Source organism: Idiotropiscis lumnitzeri, chromosome 14, assembly GCF_059441095.1.
Source record: "Idiotropiscis lumnitzeri isolate Australia: NSW breed Sydney's pygmy pipehorse chromosome 14, RoL_Ilum_1.0, whole genome shotgun sequence".
NCBI lineage: Eukaryota > Metazoa > Chordata > Actinopteri > Syngnathiformes > Syngnathidae > Idiotropiscis > Idiotropiscis lumnitzeri.
This window is the reverse complement of record NC_142404.1, coordinates 5,200,286-5,218,559: the sequence shown is the minus strand read 5'-3', so window position 1 is coordinate 5,218,559 and position 18,274 is coordinate 5,200,286. Positions and strand designations below refer to the sequence as shown.

General features: G+C 40.5%; 1 protein-coding gene and 1 long non-coding RNA gene across 6 annotated transcripts in view; one reads left to right on the top strand and one right to left on the bottom strand.

Annotated features, from left to right (window-relative positions):
• Positions 1-1,258: 1,258 nt before the first annotated feature.
• On the bottom strand, positions 1,259-7,550 carry LOC148323195 (uncharacterized). Its single transcript, XR_015846488.1, has 3 exons — positions 7,393-7,550; positions 3,860-3,969; positions 1,259-1,741 (listed from the first exon to the last, which is right to left on the bottom strand). It is a non-coding gene; the product is annotated as an uncharacterized LOC148323195 (long non-coding RNA).
• The window catches only part of dgkg (diacylglycerol kinase, gamma), an 88,697-nt gene continuing 72,022 nt past the window's right edge, over positions 1,600-18,274 (top strand). For 2 of the 5 annotated variants that reach the window (XM_088315158.1, XM_088315156.1), the window contains exons 1-5: positions 1,600-1,767; positions 8,283-8,681; positions 10,042-10,118; positions 15,895-15,915; positions 16,850-17,000. In XM_088315158.1, coding sequence (XP_088171284.1) covers positions 8,615-8,681; positions 10,042-10,118; positions 15,895-15,915; positions 16,850-17,000 — 316 coding nt within the window. In that variant the 5' untranslated portion in view covers positions 1,600-1,767; positions 8,283-8,614. Of the gene's footprint in view, positions 1,768-8,282; positions 8,682-10,041; positions 10,119-15,894; positions 15,916-16,849; positions 17,001-18,274 lie in introns of those variants that run through there. The other 3 variants (XM_088315160.1, XM_088315157.1, XM_088315161.1) reach the window with 2 other exon arrangements.

Here is an 18,274-nt window from a genome sequence, read left to right as displayed (position 1 = left end):
TTTACAAGAAATTTGTTTCAATTGTGTAAAATGAGACAAAAAGCATTAGCACACGCGTTGGGGTGTGTGTGTGTGTGAGTGTGTTTGTGTGCACGTGTTGAACAACTCTGTGAGAAATGGGCAAGCAGATTGGGACTGGCTTCATTCAACAATGATGTCACGACACAAAATAGCCAGCAGCACAACAACAGGCCGACACGTTGCAGTGACACCTTTACTGGCGGCTGACACGCTGAGCAGTGTGTGTGTATGCGTGTGTGTGTGGGGATGCATTTGCGTGTGTGTGCATGTGCTTGAGTTCAGCAAGATGGCTGTTGCATTTTTTTTGGGGTGGGTTTAAGTGCTTTGGGGTTTATTTATTCAAAATAACTCTAACCTCCGATCCGAACCCACCAGCTCACCCACCTGCGACAACGTTGACTCAGATTTGTCAAAAGTTAATTCTATAGCAAATTGTTAGCAGAGGTGGACATTTTAGCTGTATTGATGGAACATCCGTCAATCCATCACTGAGCTCAGGAGCTCCTCTGACAGTAAAAAAGAAAGTTTCGACATCACTAGCCAATGTGGTCACCGGTGGTTGTGTTAGCTGCTAAATGCTATGGTTGACAATTTTGGTATTATCTACTAATCCCAACTATAATCCCAAAACGTCAACCACAATATATCAATTATTTTCTGTTACAAACATCAGAAACAAAACATTTTGCGCCACATCCAACTCTCCACCTTGACCAGAAATACTATTATTTGGTAATAAATGTGTTATAAATACACCTTGGGAGGAAGTCAACCCTCAAAAATTATTTGCAATAAAATGTTCTATGCGCCTTGTCCAAAGATGATGTTCTGATTAATTTTGTGAAATATGAGTTAAGCAGCAAAATCCACCCATTTTTAGCCATCTCAGAGGGTGGCCATTTTGTCACTTTTGTCAACTGAAAATGGCATCTCAGTTGCTCAGGGCTTCGGTAGCGACCAATCGCGGCTCACCTGTTTCCAGACGCTGAGCCAGGACAAACAAACGTTCTTAAGTCATATTTCGCAAACGCAAAATTAATCAAAATTTTGGGCTTGCCTCTCTTGTGAAGACCATTTTGGGGTTAACCTCCCCTTTAAGATGGAAGGGACAGTGGGTAGAAAGGTTTGATTTTTTAATAAATTTAAATAATATGTAAAAAAAAAAATGAGTTTGTCACATCAACATACATTTTCTTTTTAATATGATCATGGGTTTAGTAATTGACAATTTTATTACATAAAATTTAAGGCCAACTTACAACAAAGAATAACTTTATAAACATGTTTTTTTCGATCTGTCAAAGAAAAGATTTGAAGTGTGTCAAGTTGCACGAAATCTAAAAATATATATGAAAAAAAATCTCGCAACTTTAATGTTTGTATTCTCTCCAAGCAAGGAATTGCTCACAAGAAAAAGGGCCAATGAGGCGCTAAACATGAGGAAACAGAAAGGGGAACAAGACAGACCCATACAACAGTGAGAAAGAGTGAGCAAGAGAGAGAGAGAGAGAGAGAGGGAGGGGGGGGGCAGGGCTTCAGAGAGAGGGAGAAAAAAAAGTCTTCATGCATTCAGAGTGGAGGAGGATGAGGTGAGGGATGTTGCTGCTGTCCTGCTCCTTCTGCAGCCGCGTGGACTCAACTCGACAGATTTGGAAGCACAGGATCGGCCCCACGCACGCTTGGGGTGGCGCTGATCTGGGATGTTAAGCGGTGCTTCTTCCTGTCAACGGCAAAGGAAGAAATCAGGTAGGAAGGACATTTGGCTGCCATTCCCTCTGTGTTGTCTTCACACTGAGATCTCGCAACCTTCAAGTCCACTTTGCGCTTCTGCTGTAGCACTGTAAGACAGGTGTGTCCAACCTATGGCACGTGGGTCATATTGTCGTTTTCATTTTAAACATTTTAATGCACACATGTGAACAGATAAGACAGGTACGCTAATGCAGTACAATGACTCAAATATATTATACCCACAAATACTCAGAACATTTAATCATAAATATTTGTGCAAATTATTAATATGATTGGCAGCATTGTAGAATACCGTTTAACACCTCTACCTCACAGTTGAGTGATTGTGCGTTCTCATTTGGAGTTTGCATGTTCTCCCGGTGCTTGTGTGCATTTTATTCTGGAAGTAGGTTCTGTGGCTTCTTGCCACATTGCAAAATCATACATGGGAGTTCATGAAAAAGTCATGCATAGGTGTGAATGTGGTTGTGAGTACTTGTCAATGTGTGCCTTGCAATTGGCTTGTGGCCAATCCAGGCTGTGTCCTCCGTCTCGCCCAATGAAAAACAACAACAGCAAAACAACATCAAGCACACACTCAGTGACGGTGCCAAGGTGGGAGTCTCTATACGTGCGCTGAGGTCTGCCTTATGTCCAAAGTCAGCTGGGATACGCTCAGCGCCTTTGCATGGAATAAGTGGCGTAGAAGATGATGGATGGATGATATTGAACAACAAAGTACAAATATGATATCATACCTGAGTAGGCTGACTCAAACCGGAAGACTGAGTTCAGCAGGACGTACGGGAGGAGCAGTTTCAAGTATATAACAATTGGCTTTTGCTATTTTCATTTCATTTTTAAACCCATATAAAAGCCAAATCTGTTTACACTTGCTCTTCAAAAGTCTCATCATAGAGTGATTGATTTCTTCCCAGCTGAGTTTGTCTGGTTTAGTGATCCTCCAGCATGAGGTAGCTGACAGCATGCTTAACAACATCTTGTGCAGCAGGATGAGATGTTTATTGATTGACGAAGCATTCACTTGGGCGTGTTGTAAAGATGATGGTGTGGTGAGGTTCTAATATTGCAGACATCACGGTCAATAAAAGCTTTTTTTTTCTCTTTCAGATGCCGCCATATAATTATTGCTACTATAATCAGGCAAAATTGTAACTACTGCTCCTTTAATAATATAATATGATATGCAGCGTATATGCTTGTGATCAAATGTTCAGTTATCAGACGCAAACTAATAAAAACGGTCAGCTAAGTGAACTAATTGCCACGTCACATGTCACAGGCAGTTGTTGCAAGACAGAATTTTAATAACCCCAAGGCATATAACTCATATGCACATCCGTTTGTTCATCTTCCAAACCACTTGTCCACATTAGGATTGCGGGCGTGCTTGTCTTCAGGCGAGAAGCAGGGTACAACCCAAAGTGGTTGTTCGCCAATCATGGTTGTTATGCTCAGTAAACTCTTTCAATATATTTTTTGCTTAAGGAACTAAGTCAGACAGGACCAACTTAATTATCATTAAATGTGGGCTACGAAGCATTTGATATAAAAATTTAGTATTGCTTAAAAAAAAAATACTTGTTTAAATGGAATAATTTCCAAGTGTTCGTTTGGTTGGGAATTGCTGATGTAAATGTATTAGGCTAATTTCCTACTTTTTGTCATTTTAAGTGTAAAAATCAGTAGCCAGGCAGTGGATGCTGTGTCATTTAGTAGGAGTTTAAAATCAGTGTTTTACAAACTTCATTGAGCCAAGGCCCACACTGAATTTTACATGAATAAAAATCTCGAGGCACACTACCAAATGAAAATGTCACAAAAAGTGTACATGGCTTCATTGACATCCATTGTAAGAACAGTTAATTGTTCTGCATGTCGATAAATGTTGCTGGAATTGATAGATGAACATTATTTGTATCAAATAAATTGACTCTAGCAGTGATCCATTTTTACAACATCAAAATTTAACAAACATGTTAAAACCTCTTTTCTGTGAGTGACTTTTTGACACTGAGAAAAAAAAGAAAAAAATACTTCCTCGTTGTAATCACATTTTCACAAAATACATTCAGCTTCCTCTCACGGGCACGTCCATAATGACAGCGTCGAGACTGCCGTCTCTATCAGGTCTGCTGCACTTCCTGTGAAGAGGTTCGACCCCGCGCTCGCTAGGACGCTGGTGTCGGGCGCATCCTGTGCAGTCCAAAAAAACAAAAACATTATTGTCCCACTTCCTGCATTAGCGCATGTCAGCGAGCATCCCTCCAGCTCGCTGTTATCATTGCAAACATCTCCTGAATTAGCAGCTGCTCTGCGTGCCTTGCAGCGGGTCAATTGACATTTTACGTGACAAAAGCGGCCTGTGTGGGCAGACGACGTGAAGTGCAGGCGCAGGCACGAGTAAGCTTGTGAGCGCCATGGCAACTGTGTTGATAGAAACCATCAAAAGAGACCATGGAGAATAACTGAAGTAAATGATTGTGCAGTTCTTTCATTTCTTAGCAAACAGCACAAAAAAACAAAATCAAAACAACTCTTTTTGCATTGCCTACAACAGTGATTACTAAAATGTAATTTTGGCTCCATCTTGAAAATGGCTTTGCAAGTGTATCTGCAATTAAATCCACAATTTTCCCTCTTTTGGCCATTGTGGTTTAAAAAAGCAAGAATATACTTTAAATTTTCAGACGGTCGCCGGTTACGACTTTCTGTCGTGTTGACGCCGCATGTGAGCATCCAATCACCAGGTGCGTTCATCACCATCAACGTAAGACCAACGAGAAGGCTCACTGTAACCAACTCGTGATCTGATTGGCTATCGCAGCTGTCTATCAACTCTGAAAGCCCATTGACTCACGCAGAATAAACACCAGCATGATTGTATCTGAAGGCCTTGGACGAATAGTGAGTGCGACTGCTTTTATGAAATCTGCCTGGCAACACGAGCGAGCTGAATTCTGATTGGATAAAAACTCTCACCTAAAAATACAGCACTAGGATATAATATGACATCAATGTTTAGAAACTCTCTCACTCCTCCAGCCCCCCTTGGAAGCATTTGTCTGACATCAGGTTGACAGTGCTCTCGAATAGAACATTTTTTAATTCGAGGCTCCTTGCCGTTGCGGCAGATGTCCTCTTTCCCCGCCGTTGGAGCACGGGCGCTGTGGTTGCCACCACACATACACACAATAGTGATAGGGGTGCTGAGAGGAATTGTCCCACGCTGGTGTCCTATCTATGTATGAAATACATGACGTCCGCCGCACACGTCCGCGGATTTGTCCGCTTGAGTCTCAATCAAATTACACCAAAATCGCTTTAGACTGCCTGCGCCTCAAATTAAACCTATTAGCAAGTCTAAAATCTAGTCTACTTAAAGTAAACACATTTTCAGATTTGTTGGGGGGGGGGCAGAACGAGCCAGTGAGGCTACCAAATTCACGAACATGCTGAACTAAACCATTGCCCATGTACGAAAATGACGGTGCGCCTGCTTTTACCCCAAGCGCAGACTACTTTCGGTCACCAAATTATCAGATGGATTGTGGCGAGGCTGCTTCGTGCGCCAGCACATCCAGATGACTAGACTTGACATGCGCTGGCACGAAAATGAAATTACGGCCGTTTTTAGCACACGGGAGCTAATCTGACAAATTTGGGCCCGTTACATTATTGAGGACAATATTTTGGTTGAAACAAAAATTTTATTTCAGCTCAATGTAAGACTCTAAATTCTCTTCTGTGTTTACAAAACAGGTAGTCAAGGAAAATAGTCTGTGATGCTTCTGAATACTGAACACACAGTAAATATAGTTATCTGAAGTCTGATCGCGGGCGCAGAAGCTCAAGCAGGGAAGTCTAGACTTCCCTCTCCCTAGTCACTTCATTCAACTTGTCTTGGGGATCCTTAGGCATTCCCATTCCAGCCAGGAGACTCTCTCATTCTAGCCTCTCCAGCATGTCCTGGGTCATCATCACGGCCTCCTGCCAGTGGGACATGCCCGGGAAACCTCACCAGGGAGGCGTCCAGGAGGCATCCTAATAAGATGCCCGGGCCGCCTCACCAGGCTCCTTAATGTGGAGGAGCAGCAGCTTGACTTTGAGCCCCTCCTGGACGACCGGGTTTCTCATCTTATCTCTAAGGAAGCTCTTATCCTCACAAGGTTTGCTTGCGTGCTGGAGCCTATCCCAGATGTCTTCAGGCAGTCGGCGGGGTACACCTTGAAGTGGTTGCCAGCCAAACGCAGCATTTGGTAAATGTACTTTGCTGAATGTAAAATGTTTAATCCCGTGTTATGAAAATTTGTCTATTGGTCAATTTTTGCCCATTTTAACTATTTATCTTATCACACTTGTTCAAATAAACAGTGATGGTGATCTAGTAAGCACATTCATGTATGTCATGGTTGGCAAGGCAGGCGAGTGCATCTTGTGTAGTCTGGTGGATTTCAGCCAGTCTGTTAGGGAATTGAGGACAGTCGTTTATTCTCCATTTCGCTCTTTGAACTTGGTGACCAAAATTGCAAGCAGGGCTGACTTTCATCTTCCATTTGTGGCCTGATCATCTAGATTCTAGAATGTTGTGTTTGTATGAGTTTCAACATGGCACGTATTGCTTATTGGGGACATCCAGCTTGCCGTCTTAATGTCAGAATCAGAGACATCCTCTGATGGATGACAAGGGGTTGTGTAATTTTAGGCAGATTTTTAACTCACTGTAAAACCCCCGTTTATCACAGGGGATACTTTCCAGACCCACCCACTATAGTAAAAAACGTATATGATATAGAGGGACCATATAAATAGAACCCTTTTCAATAGATTTACCTCATTGACACACTTCAAATCACGGCTCCAGGCTTTTTATTTTCAAGGAGCACAGTGATCCCTAACGTGAAAAATTATGTTCACACAATGTAAGTCAACTTGGAAAGTAAATATTCACTCCATACCTTTTCACTATATTGCTGATAAATGGGCTCAAGTTCAAATCAGAGGTTTCTCAGCACCAAAAATAGTCAAGAAGCGTAATTTATTTAATAATTTGCAAATTTACTGGTTACACAGGAAAATTGAAAAATAGATTCAAAATTTACAATCACAAATTTTAGGAGCAAAATGCTACATTTAGTGAGAGTTTGGATTCCTGCTTTAAGACGAAACATTCAAACTTATTAAAACAGTTTTAGTAGAAAATTTGCAAGTTTTATGCTACACTCTAATGTGACGCGCCATAGACAGGCTAAAAGAAATTAGCATAGACATTATTGTAAATATAAATGTTGACACTACTGCTACTTTAACACACAAGGAGTAGAATCACATACTGCAAAAGAAAACAAACATGTAAACAGCAAAACATGCGGCATATACAGGCATGCAAGATCTTTTCTCTACTAGTGACTTCTGTGCTTCTTCTCTTGCTCTTAGTTTTGTTGCATCTACATCCAGAAGAGTGCAGTACACTGAAGGTGTGGAACTCTAAATTCAAACTTTGAAGCCACCGTGTCGGGGTTGACTTTAATGTTCCAAGTAAAGACCACGCTGGACAAAGAACAAGAGTCAGCGGCGCAGCAAGCTACAACCACATACAATATAGTGTTAAATTCATACCTCTCGGACAATGTCAGTCAAAAGTGGGCTTTGATATTACGAAGGGATCCTGTGTTGGATTCCTAATGTTGAGAATGCTAATAGAAGGCAGAACGTGTATTAAAACAGAAGCAGAGATCAATCTGTGATAAGTCGAGTGTCCTTCATCCATTCGTCTGTTTCCGTCGTGTTATTTCTCTTTGCACTGCAGTGACGTCATGGTTGCCCAGCAACCCGCTCAGAAAACAGAATCCCTCTCTGCACCAGAGGGGGGGAGGTCCCCTGTACACGCACACACACACACATAATAACACGCTGCGATCCTCCTTTTGTCTCTCCACACAACAACACGTGCATTAACATGAGCGCGTATGCCTCACTTTGAGGAACACGTAGCATATTGCAAATTTACGTTCTTTTTTTCCTCTTAAACAAAATGACACACGTATACGTATAGACGCGCACACACACACGTGCACGCACACACACACGCACCCCCACACACGCACACACACGATGAAAATGCATTAGTTCAGTATAATTTTTTCAATATATATTAAAAATTCTTAATGGAAAAAAGTTTTGCACGATCGTAATATTTTTTGAAGATGTATCATTTTGTGGAAAAATTTACTTTTTCTATACAATAGTAAAAATAAAGGCCTCTTTTGTAAAGTATTATATTAAGGGTTATTATCGCCTCCAGTGAACTGATGTGTTTTTTAGTGTGAGCAGATACTCAAAACTACTCTCATTAGCCACCAGTGGGGCACAGTTTTTATGGTCACTGTTTATTTTCCAATATCTTCAGGGTACCACTGCACTGCATTATAGAGTTGCTTTTAATTCAGTTTTTGGTTAACTTATTGTTGTGTTAATATAAGACTGTAATGTTGTGTGTATGTATGCAGGTGTGAACATGGAGGCCTTTTCTGATGAGCCTTGAGGACAACCTCGCGAAAATGACAATCCGACTGGTTGTGTCTGGCCTGACCTCATCCTGACACAACCTCCTCCTCTTCCCCCTCATCACATCTCCTGGCGGACATTTTATACTTCATATTTTGGATTATTAAAGCTGTTCAGAAGATTCAGGGACAATAATTCTCCTCCTGGACGAGATGACAAACTTCTTAGCCTCAGTCTTCATCCTCAATCAGAGCTGAGATTAATTCGCCTGTTTCTGGTGGAACTGCACCTTGTCAGACCTCCTACCCCCCCGACGTCATCAAATTAAGGCATTATGGGAGACGGAACCTGGGTGTGTCTGAGCCCGGCTGAGTTCAACCAGCTCCAACAGTACAGTGAGTGTAAGTAAATACGCACAGTGACACATTGCTACAGTGACTTACAGTGACTTTGGTCCCCTATATATATATATATATATATATATGTGTATATATACACACACACTGTGTTACCCCAACCGTGGCCGCTTCATGGGGACATACAGTAGCATCCCAGGTTGCAAAAGATGTTAAATCAATTTTGAATTCGGGTTAAGAACATTGATTTTTGTTTTTTTGGGGTTGTCTATCTGAAGACGAATGGTCTATCAACGTTGGTTCAACCACATTTTGTCAGCATTGAAGTTAGTGATTCAAAATCGACATATTGCTACGTTGATTCACCCATATTTTGCTATCAGGGATAAACGTAGCCTTAGCAGGCATGCATTCATCCTCTGTGATGTGCCTTGTGTTGTTGCTGTTCATGGCCTGACTGTGGCGTCATTAGTCAGCTTTGCAGTCAATGTCAGTGCAATTGTTGGTCCGTTTCCATGTCAGTCATGAGAAACAGCACACATTGTGATATGAAGATTATAAATCATAATTTTCATCTTAATCGTAAGTGCAGGATACAAATTTAAAAAAGTGTCTCTTTGCAGCATGTTGATCTGCATTTATTTTAATAATAAGCAAACACATTTACATAGACACGCACTAAAATGGACATTGTACTTTCACCTGCTGACCTTGTGGCACATTTGTTAGTCAAACGAGCACGTGCCTGGACTCCTCTTCTTGTCGTTGGGCAGAAAATGTGAACGTTTATTTCCTGTTATCACTTGTGGGGCTACAGAGGGGCCACAGGAGCGCCGAGCCCTTTTAGATATATAGATGTATGAATGTTTCAGTTTCTCATGCATTTTTCCAGTTGACTCTATTACTACCAATCAAGCCACACGTGTAAAATTAAAGAAGACTTCCTTAGTTTGAGATTGTATCTAGTTGGTTTCCACACACTGGGTTCTGATTTCGCTAGTCGAAGTAAGAAGAGAAGAGAAGAAGCGGAGACAGCCAAAAGCTGGGAAGGAAATCGCTGGCAAGGTCCAGCCAACTGGTTGTCATGTAAGGATGCCGACGAAGAATATGGGGCAGGATGAAGGCTGGCACACTGGATGAGACAGATTGCCCCATAAATGAGTCAATTACACCATGGCAAGAAATATGCTGTATAAAAACAGGATTACTACAATTCTTGTTCCTCAGGCCATTTTGACGAAAGACCGCCATAAAGATAGAAACTCTATTTATGTTTCCTTTAAATGACCATATATGGTTCTCTGTCCTATTAAGGCTATCTGGCACTGATGATTCTTTAAGAATAAATATGCCAATCTGTACTGTGATGTAGTATGCTCATAGTGCTAAAAGTTTTTCCCTACAGACTCCACAAAGAAGTTAAAGGATGTTCTGGAGGAATTCCATGGCGAAGGAGTGCTCTCCAAATACAACCCCGAACAGGTGTGCGCACACAACCATCATCTTCATTCTCTTCTTTGTTTCATAATTGCATTGTCTAAGTGACGTGTGGTTACAGGTGACATCAGTGTGAGTTCTTAGTTGTTAGTATGTAGTAGCTGTGGATGACCTCTTTTACAAATATAATTGTTTTTGTAGCCTTTTTTTTTTTTTGACGTGGCGATACTGTATAAGGAAACTGAAATACTTGAATTCCAGGTGCATTGAAGGTTCTGGAACAGGGGTCACCAATGTGGTTCCCACGGGCACCAGGTAACCCCAAAGGAACACATCAGCAGCCAGCCGCGCTGTTCTAAAAATAGTTTATCAATGATTGGACATTGTGATTTTCTGGAAATGTTATGTAATTGATGTGAATTCCATCCACCCACGACCTAAGTCGTTTCTCCTCACAAGGGTCGCGGCATTCTGGAGCCTATCCCAGCTGTCTTTGGGCAGTAGGCGGGGTACACCAGCCAATTGCAGGGCACAAAGAGACGAACAACCATTCGCGCTCACACTCACACCTAGCGGCAATTTATAGTGTCCAATCCACCTGCCATGCATGTTTTTGGAATGTGGGAGGAAACCGGAGTAGCCGGAAGAAACCCACGCAGGCACGGGGAGAACATGCAAACTCCACACAGGATGGCCAGAGCCGGAATCGAACCCATGACCTCAGTTACTGTGAGGCCATCGGGGTAACCGGTCGTCCACCGTGAATATGCTGGCACGCTATTGGCGTTGACGAACAATTCCGTGAGTTGTGAAGCGGGTGATGATCCATCCGTCCATTATCTAAACCATTTATCCTCACAACCGTCGCAGGCAGCTAACAGTTACGTTACGGCTTCTGATTCACTTGTTGCTCGCGATGTCAGCAATAATTGCATCGACCAACGTATTATCCACTGCCTAATTTACCTGGCAACAGTCGAATAAGTGCAGCAGCAGTATGAATTCTTTTTCCCACATAAAGCTCTGGATTCAACCACTACGACCACTTTTGTGGTTGTTGTCACAATTATCTTTTCTTTCTTCCGCCTTTGTGTTGGCTTGATGAATGAGCTGAGCGCTCTCTTTGGCTCTGTGTGGGTCGGACAGATTTAATGTCCATGTGGGCTCACCTGGCGCCACAATCGCTGACATTGGCCCTGCTCTGTCATTCATCAATTCGCGAGTGCGTGCATGCATGAGTCATTGAGGTGATGTAGCAGCCGCAGTGGTTATCTTCAAGCAAAATGGCGACAAAAGTGGCGTCTTCCAAAGGGAGGGGCAACAAATGCTGTTTGTTGCTTAGTGGCTTGCTCTTTCAGACTGAGCGGGTGAAGCAGACGGTGTCCTTACACCCACATTATTTCTCTGCACCACTACAAGCGATCCATCATGCACCCTGCTGCTTAAGTTACAAATATAGTGCAAAGCGAACTCGCCACCTGTTGTTCTATAACAATGACATCTAGTCACCTAGCACGCCATTGGCTTCAAGCAAGAAAAATGAATTTTTCTTTACTTGTGTACAGATATGTGGGTCTGAGTGCCTCCCCACCCCGTTTAGTAAAGTAAAACTTTTGATGTCCGGACCTCCTCACGTCAAACCCTCACTTCTCTTTTACTGTTTTATGTTTTGGTTTTAATAATATTGTGCTATTTTTCTTTCCTTCTTTTTTTTTTAAATCATTTAACAAATAGAATTGTTGTAACAGATTAACGGAATTTCATTTGATTTCAATAGGCTAAATTTATTTGCTGTACATGTCGATTGAGCCATGGAACAAATTAAAGTCAACGGTTTTTGTTCTTGCTTGAACTGGGACTTACCCTCTAATTCCTGTTTTTGTTGACAGTAATGAAAGTCTTAGAAATTGAATCAAACGGTTACTCCTTGTTCTTCTCTGAAATAAAGACAAAAACCCACTTTGATCAAAATAGTTAATGATGAATGCTTTATCCACACCATACGGTACTTTACATAGCCACATTCCCTTATTTCAATACTTTCTATTGATTCTGTGACAGTGGCGTAGACAGAAATTTGTCATTGTGGTCGCCAGGGTGAACTCATATTCAAATTTCCCCATTGTGGGACTAATAAAGGACATCTTTATCTTTAAACGGAGGTTGCCATAAGTTCCTGTATTAAAACAGAGGTTTCTGCCAATTGGTGGCAATACGGCAAATACCACCTCTAACTTTGACTGATGTAAAAAAAATAATTTGGTGCAACCTGAAATTTTTAACTTCATGACAATTCTTTTAAGGTGTGGTCCGGAATTAAAAGAATTAAATTGTCGTTATTACTTAGAACAAATAGTCATTTCAGTTTAACTTGAAAAAGTCTACCTCATTTAAACCATTTTTCATTGTCGGAATAAATTCATAAAATTTAAAAAAAATACATTTTCAAGGTGTCTCGAATAAAACATTTAAAGTTGTCAATGTATTTGCACTGACATTCACACCCAAGGACAGTTTGGAGTCTAACCTAAGCATTTAAAGAACATGGGATCTAGACCCGGAAAGTCTTCTTCATTTTCGTGTTAGGGCAAGTCTAGTTTACCATGTTTGGGAATTTGGCAGACCGCACTGAGTCATGCTGGGCATTCCAGCGGACTGAGGGTGTTGTCTATTACACATACGACCGGCACGGCTGGCAATTTGGTGTCAGAAAGTAGATTAGCCAGACTAGCTAAAAGCAGGTCTAAGTTGTGGCACTGGAGGTCTAACGTGAATTTGGTGCATTTGATCGAAGCGCAGCCAGACATATTCTGAGCTTCACAAACGTTTGATGTGGATGTCAGTCATCAGTATGACAACTGTGTGCATCCATTTTTCAGAATCAGTGTAGAAATCATATAATTAAATGAATTCTCATTATCTTGAATATTTTTTAAAAGATCACCCATGACCGTATGTGTATGGGTGCGTGTGTAGGGGTGTGGGTGTGTGTGTGTGTGTGTGTGTGTGTGTTGGGAGGTGGATTGGTTGTCACACACAGACGCACAATCGGAGTGGACGGCGGTCACCGAAGTGCCCACTTCACAGCAGCCAACTGGAGATCTTCTTGTAGCTCCTTTAATATACTTTTAAAAGCTCTCACTTAACATAATAGCGCAAACACCCATTTCCACCAGTGAGTGTTGAGGAAATAAATATTAAATGAACTAAAACTTCACCCATGCAAACCGTTAGACAGAGCTTTTGAAAATAGACCCCATTATGGAAAGTTAACAGTGCAGAAAATATGCAAACATAAATGATAATTTTGTCCCTGGTTTGGTCCCTAATATGTCTGAAAATTGAAAATAATGTTCATTGTTTTCTAAAGTAAAATCAGATGTTCTGTACCTTACTTTGAAATTGAGAGCCTGAAATTTTGAGCACAATTTTAAATTAAACAAGACCCTGAACAATTAATTGATTATATATATATATATATATATATATATATTTATATATATATATATATATATATATATATATATATATATATATATATATATATATATATATATGTGTGTATTTATTTATATGCATATTTTTTTTCTTAATTTATTCTTTCTTTGACAAAAATATAAGTTTGTATAAGAATGGTTGGTTGTGTTTAGAGCATTGCAACTAAATTCAACTTTATATAATGTATGGTCAAGTGTAGGCAGGGTGGATAACTAGCATGTCCAGCTAGTCATGATAACTCAAGTCAAAATTCAAATTGTCTCTTAGTATTCAGTCATATATTTCAACTAATCCCCTCTAAACATATGTAGCGATGTTGCCTTTGACCAGAGTGAGAACCAGATACATTTTGAGTCAAATGTTAGACGGCTGTGTTTTTTTTTTCGGGATTTAGGATTATCTGAATAGAATATAATAGATCTGGTCTGACACAATGTGACTGAGATTGCAGAGGACAAGTCAGTGTCAAATGCAGACAATCTTGGTAACTGTATATGCCACGGAGAACCCAATTGATTTTTTATGATCCTGCAGAGATTCTTAGCTGCAGTGCTAATCACGAATAGACAAACTGTTGTAGTATCCGTGAATAAAGTTGGAACATACAGCATAGTCAAGCGGGTAGAATGGAACTCATGCTAGCTAACATGACAACATTGCCTTGCATTGTGGGCTAGCTACCAAAGTTAGCTGTTCACAGACATCATCACTCAAAAACAGAACACATGTCCGAAAAAGTGAAAAAGACCCAATTTCTGAAACCTGATGTTCATGTTCTGACGATCCATCTCTGAAAGAAAATCATCAGAGCTTCTTCAATTTCCACTGTTGCAGCTGTATTTGTGTGTGTCGTGTGCACATTGCTCGATGCACGGCAAATTAAAGCCTGCTGGTGGGTTTTACCCAAAAAGGAAAGAAGAGTGGCGGTGGTGGTCTCTTTGGGAGCTGGCAGGGTTAAACCAACAGTGGCAAGTTGAGGGGAGGATCTTTCGTGAATGACGGGGGTCCGAAACCAGTGCACGACTGCTTGTTTCCAAATCCTAAGGTGCACAACCTGATCCACTTTACCTTTTTTGGTGTGCAGCAGATGGCTCCTTTGATCTTTTGATGGATATTATCACAGAACTCACTGAATAATATTAAATTAAAATGTAGGGCACCCATGTGGGTTCCTGCTCTCAGAGCTTATGAAACGTTGCAGGGCCTTATGAGCTTGTCCGTGACCGGGCTTGGCCGAGAAAGGTCACAACAATTACAAACTGGGCAAAACAACCTCGACACGACTGCAAAAGCCACAACACAACCACATTGAACTACAGTGCTTTTGCAAAAGCCACAAGGGAAGTGAACCGAAACTCCCGCGACATAGGAAAAGGAGCAAAGCTGGAAAAGTAATAAAAATTACGCGAACCCCCTGATATGGGCTAATGTCAGAATTTTATGCGCTTTGCTGGGAGTAAGTCAAATTTGTTTCCAGTGGCGGTTGGCTCTGCCAAGGCTGCCCTTTGTCACAGATTGTGGTGATAAGCTTTATGGACAACATTTCTAGGCGCGGCCATGGTGGAGGATGGCTTCAGTATTGCTTTTCACTGCATGGTGTCGCGGCTCTTCCTTAGAGTTAGGTTGAGAACCTTTGTCATCTGCGAGGGACTCTGAGTCGAGCCGCTACTCCTCCGCATTGAGAGTCATCTTCTGGGTGGGCTAGGAACGGCTGGATGAAGCGGCTGGGGAGAGGGAAGTTGGGATTCGCTGCAAAATACTGTTGACTTGACCCAGAATAATTGAAAAATAAAATGCATGGATTTCATGACAAGGTTGCAAACACAAAAAGCTTTGTTATTTTTTTCACCTTTGTATTAGCCAAAATTATCCACTGACATCTTCAAACTGCCAGTGGATATTTTAAGTGTCAGAGGGAGCAACCTGTTGATTATGATCGACATGAAGTACAGGATGGCACAGGTCAAATTAGTGCTAAATAATATTTACTTTAGTTTAATACTTCTTTTCTATCTAAAATTTTGCAAAACAAGTTCTTAATTATCGTAGCCGACGTGACAAAAAGAACTCTAATTGTTGTAAAGTTTGTTTGATGTGGTTTGTTTAAATTTTCCTTCAATCGTTACTTTTTTTCTACCAGCCTTTTGGCATTCTTCTGGATTGGTTGACATTTTCTTAGTTATTTTTACATGAAATATGTATTGACTGGACAAGAAGTTTGAAACATTTATGGACATGGGGACTAATGACATCATGTTAAGTCATTCCGTCCTTCCTTCTTTCCCTTGCTTGCTTTCTTTTTACGGCTGTGCACATAAAACAGCAGCGAGATGTTCTCGACAAAGTAAGGCTTGACTCGGATGGTGATGGGGGGGTTGCATGCTTTCGGCTCTCAACATTCACAACGTGCTGCTCTGCGTCACTCAACAGCAGTGAGTGGCAGCAGGTGGGAAGCTTTACTGGCCCATTACATGCAACTATTAACAATGCATCGTTAAATGGTGTTAAGATTATACACCGCCGTGGCAACACTGATAACAATTTTTTAGCCATTTGACGCATACGGATTGTGTTTTTAGGTAGTTAATGCATGATGGCCAACATTTTTACCAGTCTTCATTTTTTGTTGTGCTACCGTGTCGATATTGTTATATTGTGCACCACTCAATAAAGGTGCAGGTCATTTCATGCTTTTATGCTCAATAAGACTTCATTATCGGAGAAACTCAACAACGTACATTAAGTTGACTGAAGCATTGGGACAGGAATTAATAAGTGCATCAAATATATTTGTCCTCAAACAATCGTAATTGTTCACTTTGTGGACAAACGTATTGGGACACAAGTCACCTACACAAATTGAGAAGTTCAGCAACTATATGGGGGAAATAATTGGACCTAAAACATTTCCCCGAGGAACTTTACTCACATGCTATATGGCTAAAAATATCGAGACTCCCTCCAACGACAGGAAATGAAAAGTGCAGAAATTATTTAGAAGGAATGAAGTGGCCAAATCCAATTTGTGATTGATTCTTATTTTAGAGTTGCATCCCAATGCTTGGGTCCTTTCATTAATAGAGTGAATAGAATGTTTTTCATATCATTTAGTTTCCAGAAGGTCGGTTTGGACAAAACTGCTCGTTGTGTTGCTGTTGTTTCATTTGTTGAATTATCTTTTGTCCAAAGAGGATGAGACCATATTATATTTTTTGGGAGATTAAGGAAAATTATGTGTGCCGAGCTTGTCATGAACTAAAAATGTTCCGCTCGTGCAGCCAATCGACTATGAGGGCTTCCAGCTCTTCATGGCCACCTACCTGGAGAACGACATCCCAGAAGAGCTGTGTCAGCACCTCTTCACCTCCTTCAAGAGCAAGACGGGAGGTGCCTCGCCCGACCATTGTCGGGCAGCAGGAGGCTTACTGGGTAAGCACCTCTCACATTGTTTTGATTCATTCTTGGTATCGTATACAATACGACACTTGAACGTGTAACCATCAACCTGGTTCGACTACAGTTGGGGACTTAATCGGAGCTTCCAAATGATCTCCACTTCCATGAAGTAAAATAAACTCCTCAAAATAATGATGATAATGAACAAGATAAAAACTTTCATAAAGTGATTGAATGATTCAGAACCACAGTGGGTTAGTGGTTAGTAGATCATCTTAATAGATTTCAAGTTTTAAAATCTCAGATGTGGCATTCCTCTGTGGTGTTTGTGTGTGCTGCTGTGCCTGTTGGTCCTTTGGCTTCCTACAACATTTCAAAAACAACTACCGTATATTCCGGACTATAAGGCGCTACCCTTTTCCTAGATTTTGAACCATGCGGCTAATACAAAGGTGCGGCTTGTCTGTGTTTCTTTTTTTTTCACCAGTAGGGGCGCTCTATAGTTCAGAAAATACACTAAATAAATCTTGATTTTTTTTTTTTTTTTTGGTCTGCCTTAATTAGCAAAGTTGTTGCCGTGTTAAAAGGCACTGTTTTAAGAATCTGTTTATCTATCTTTATGTGCATTCACAGTACAAAATTGTTCTGTACATGCAGTAAACAACTTTTTTTTTTTTTTTTTCCAAAAAGAGTTGCTACGGCTTATATACAGGTGCGGCTTACAGTCCGGAAAATACGGTATGTTAGGTTCGCCCATAATCAATTTCGATAGTCTCCTACTCACCTGATGCCTGAATAAGGAAAAGAGAAGATGGATAATGGATGGATAGATTAATCCAGCCTCAATGTATTAAAACATTAATAAACGGATAATGGCAAAAGAACTGGCAACAAATCTAGGGTTGACGTTTTGAATTTCACAAGGTTAAAGGCTTTCAGTTATTCCCATAATGAGATTTTCAGTATTTTACTGATTTTTAACTACCAAAATTATTATTTACAATATTTTAATTACTTGTATGCATCATTGATTTCTTTCTAATTAATTTTTACACTTGTATTATGATGAATTATTAGTTATTGTTTTTACCATTTAGAATATGTATGTCATTAATATTATTATTAGTAGTAGTATTAGTATGATAATTAATTTGAGTTGCTTGGTAAAATATTAATTTGTAATTTTTCAATATATTGCATTTAATGAATGATTTGCCAAGATTAATCATTGTTTTTACCATTTAGATGTGTATGTCATTCATATTAATAGTAGTAGTAGTATGACAATTAATTTTTAGCTTCCAGAG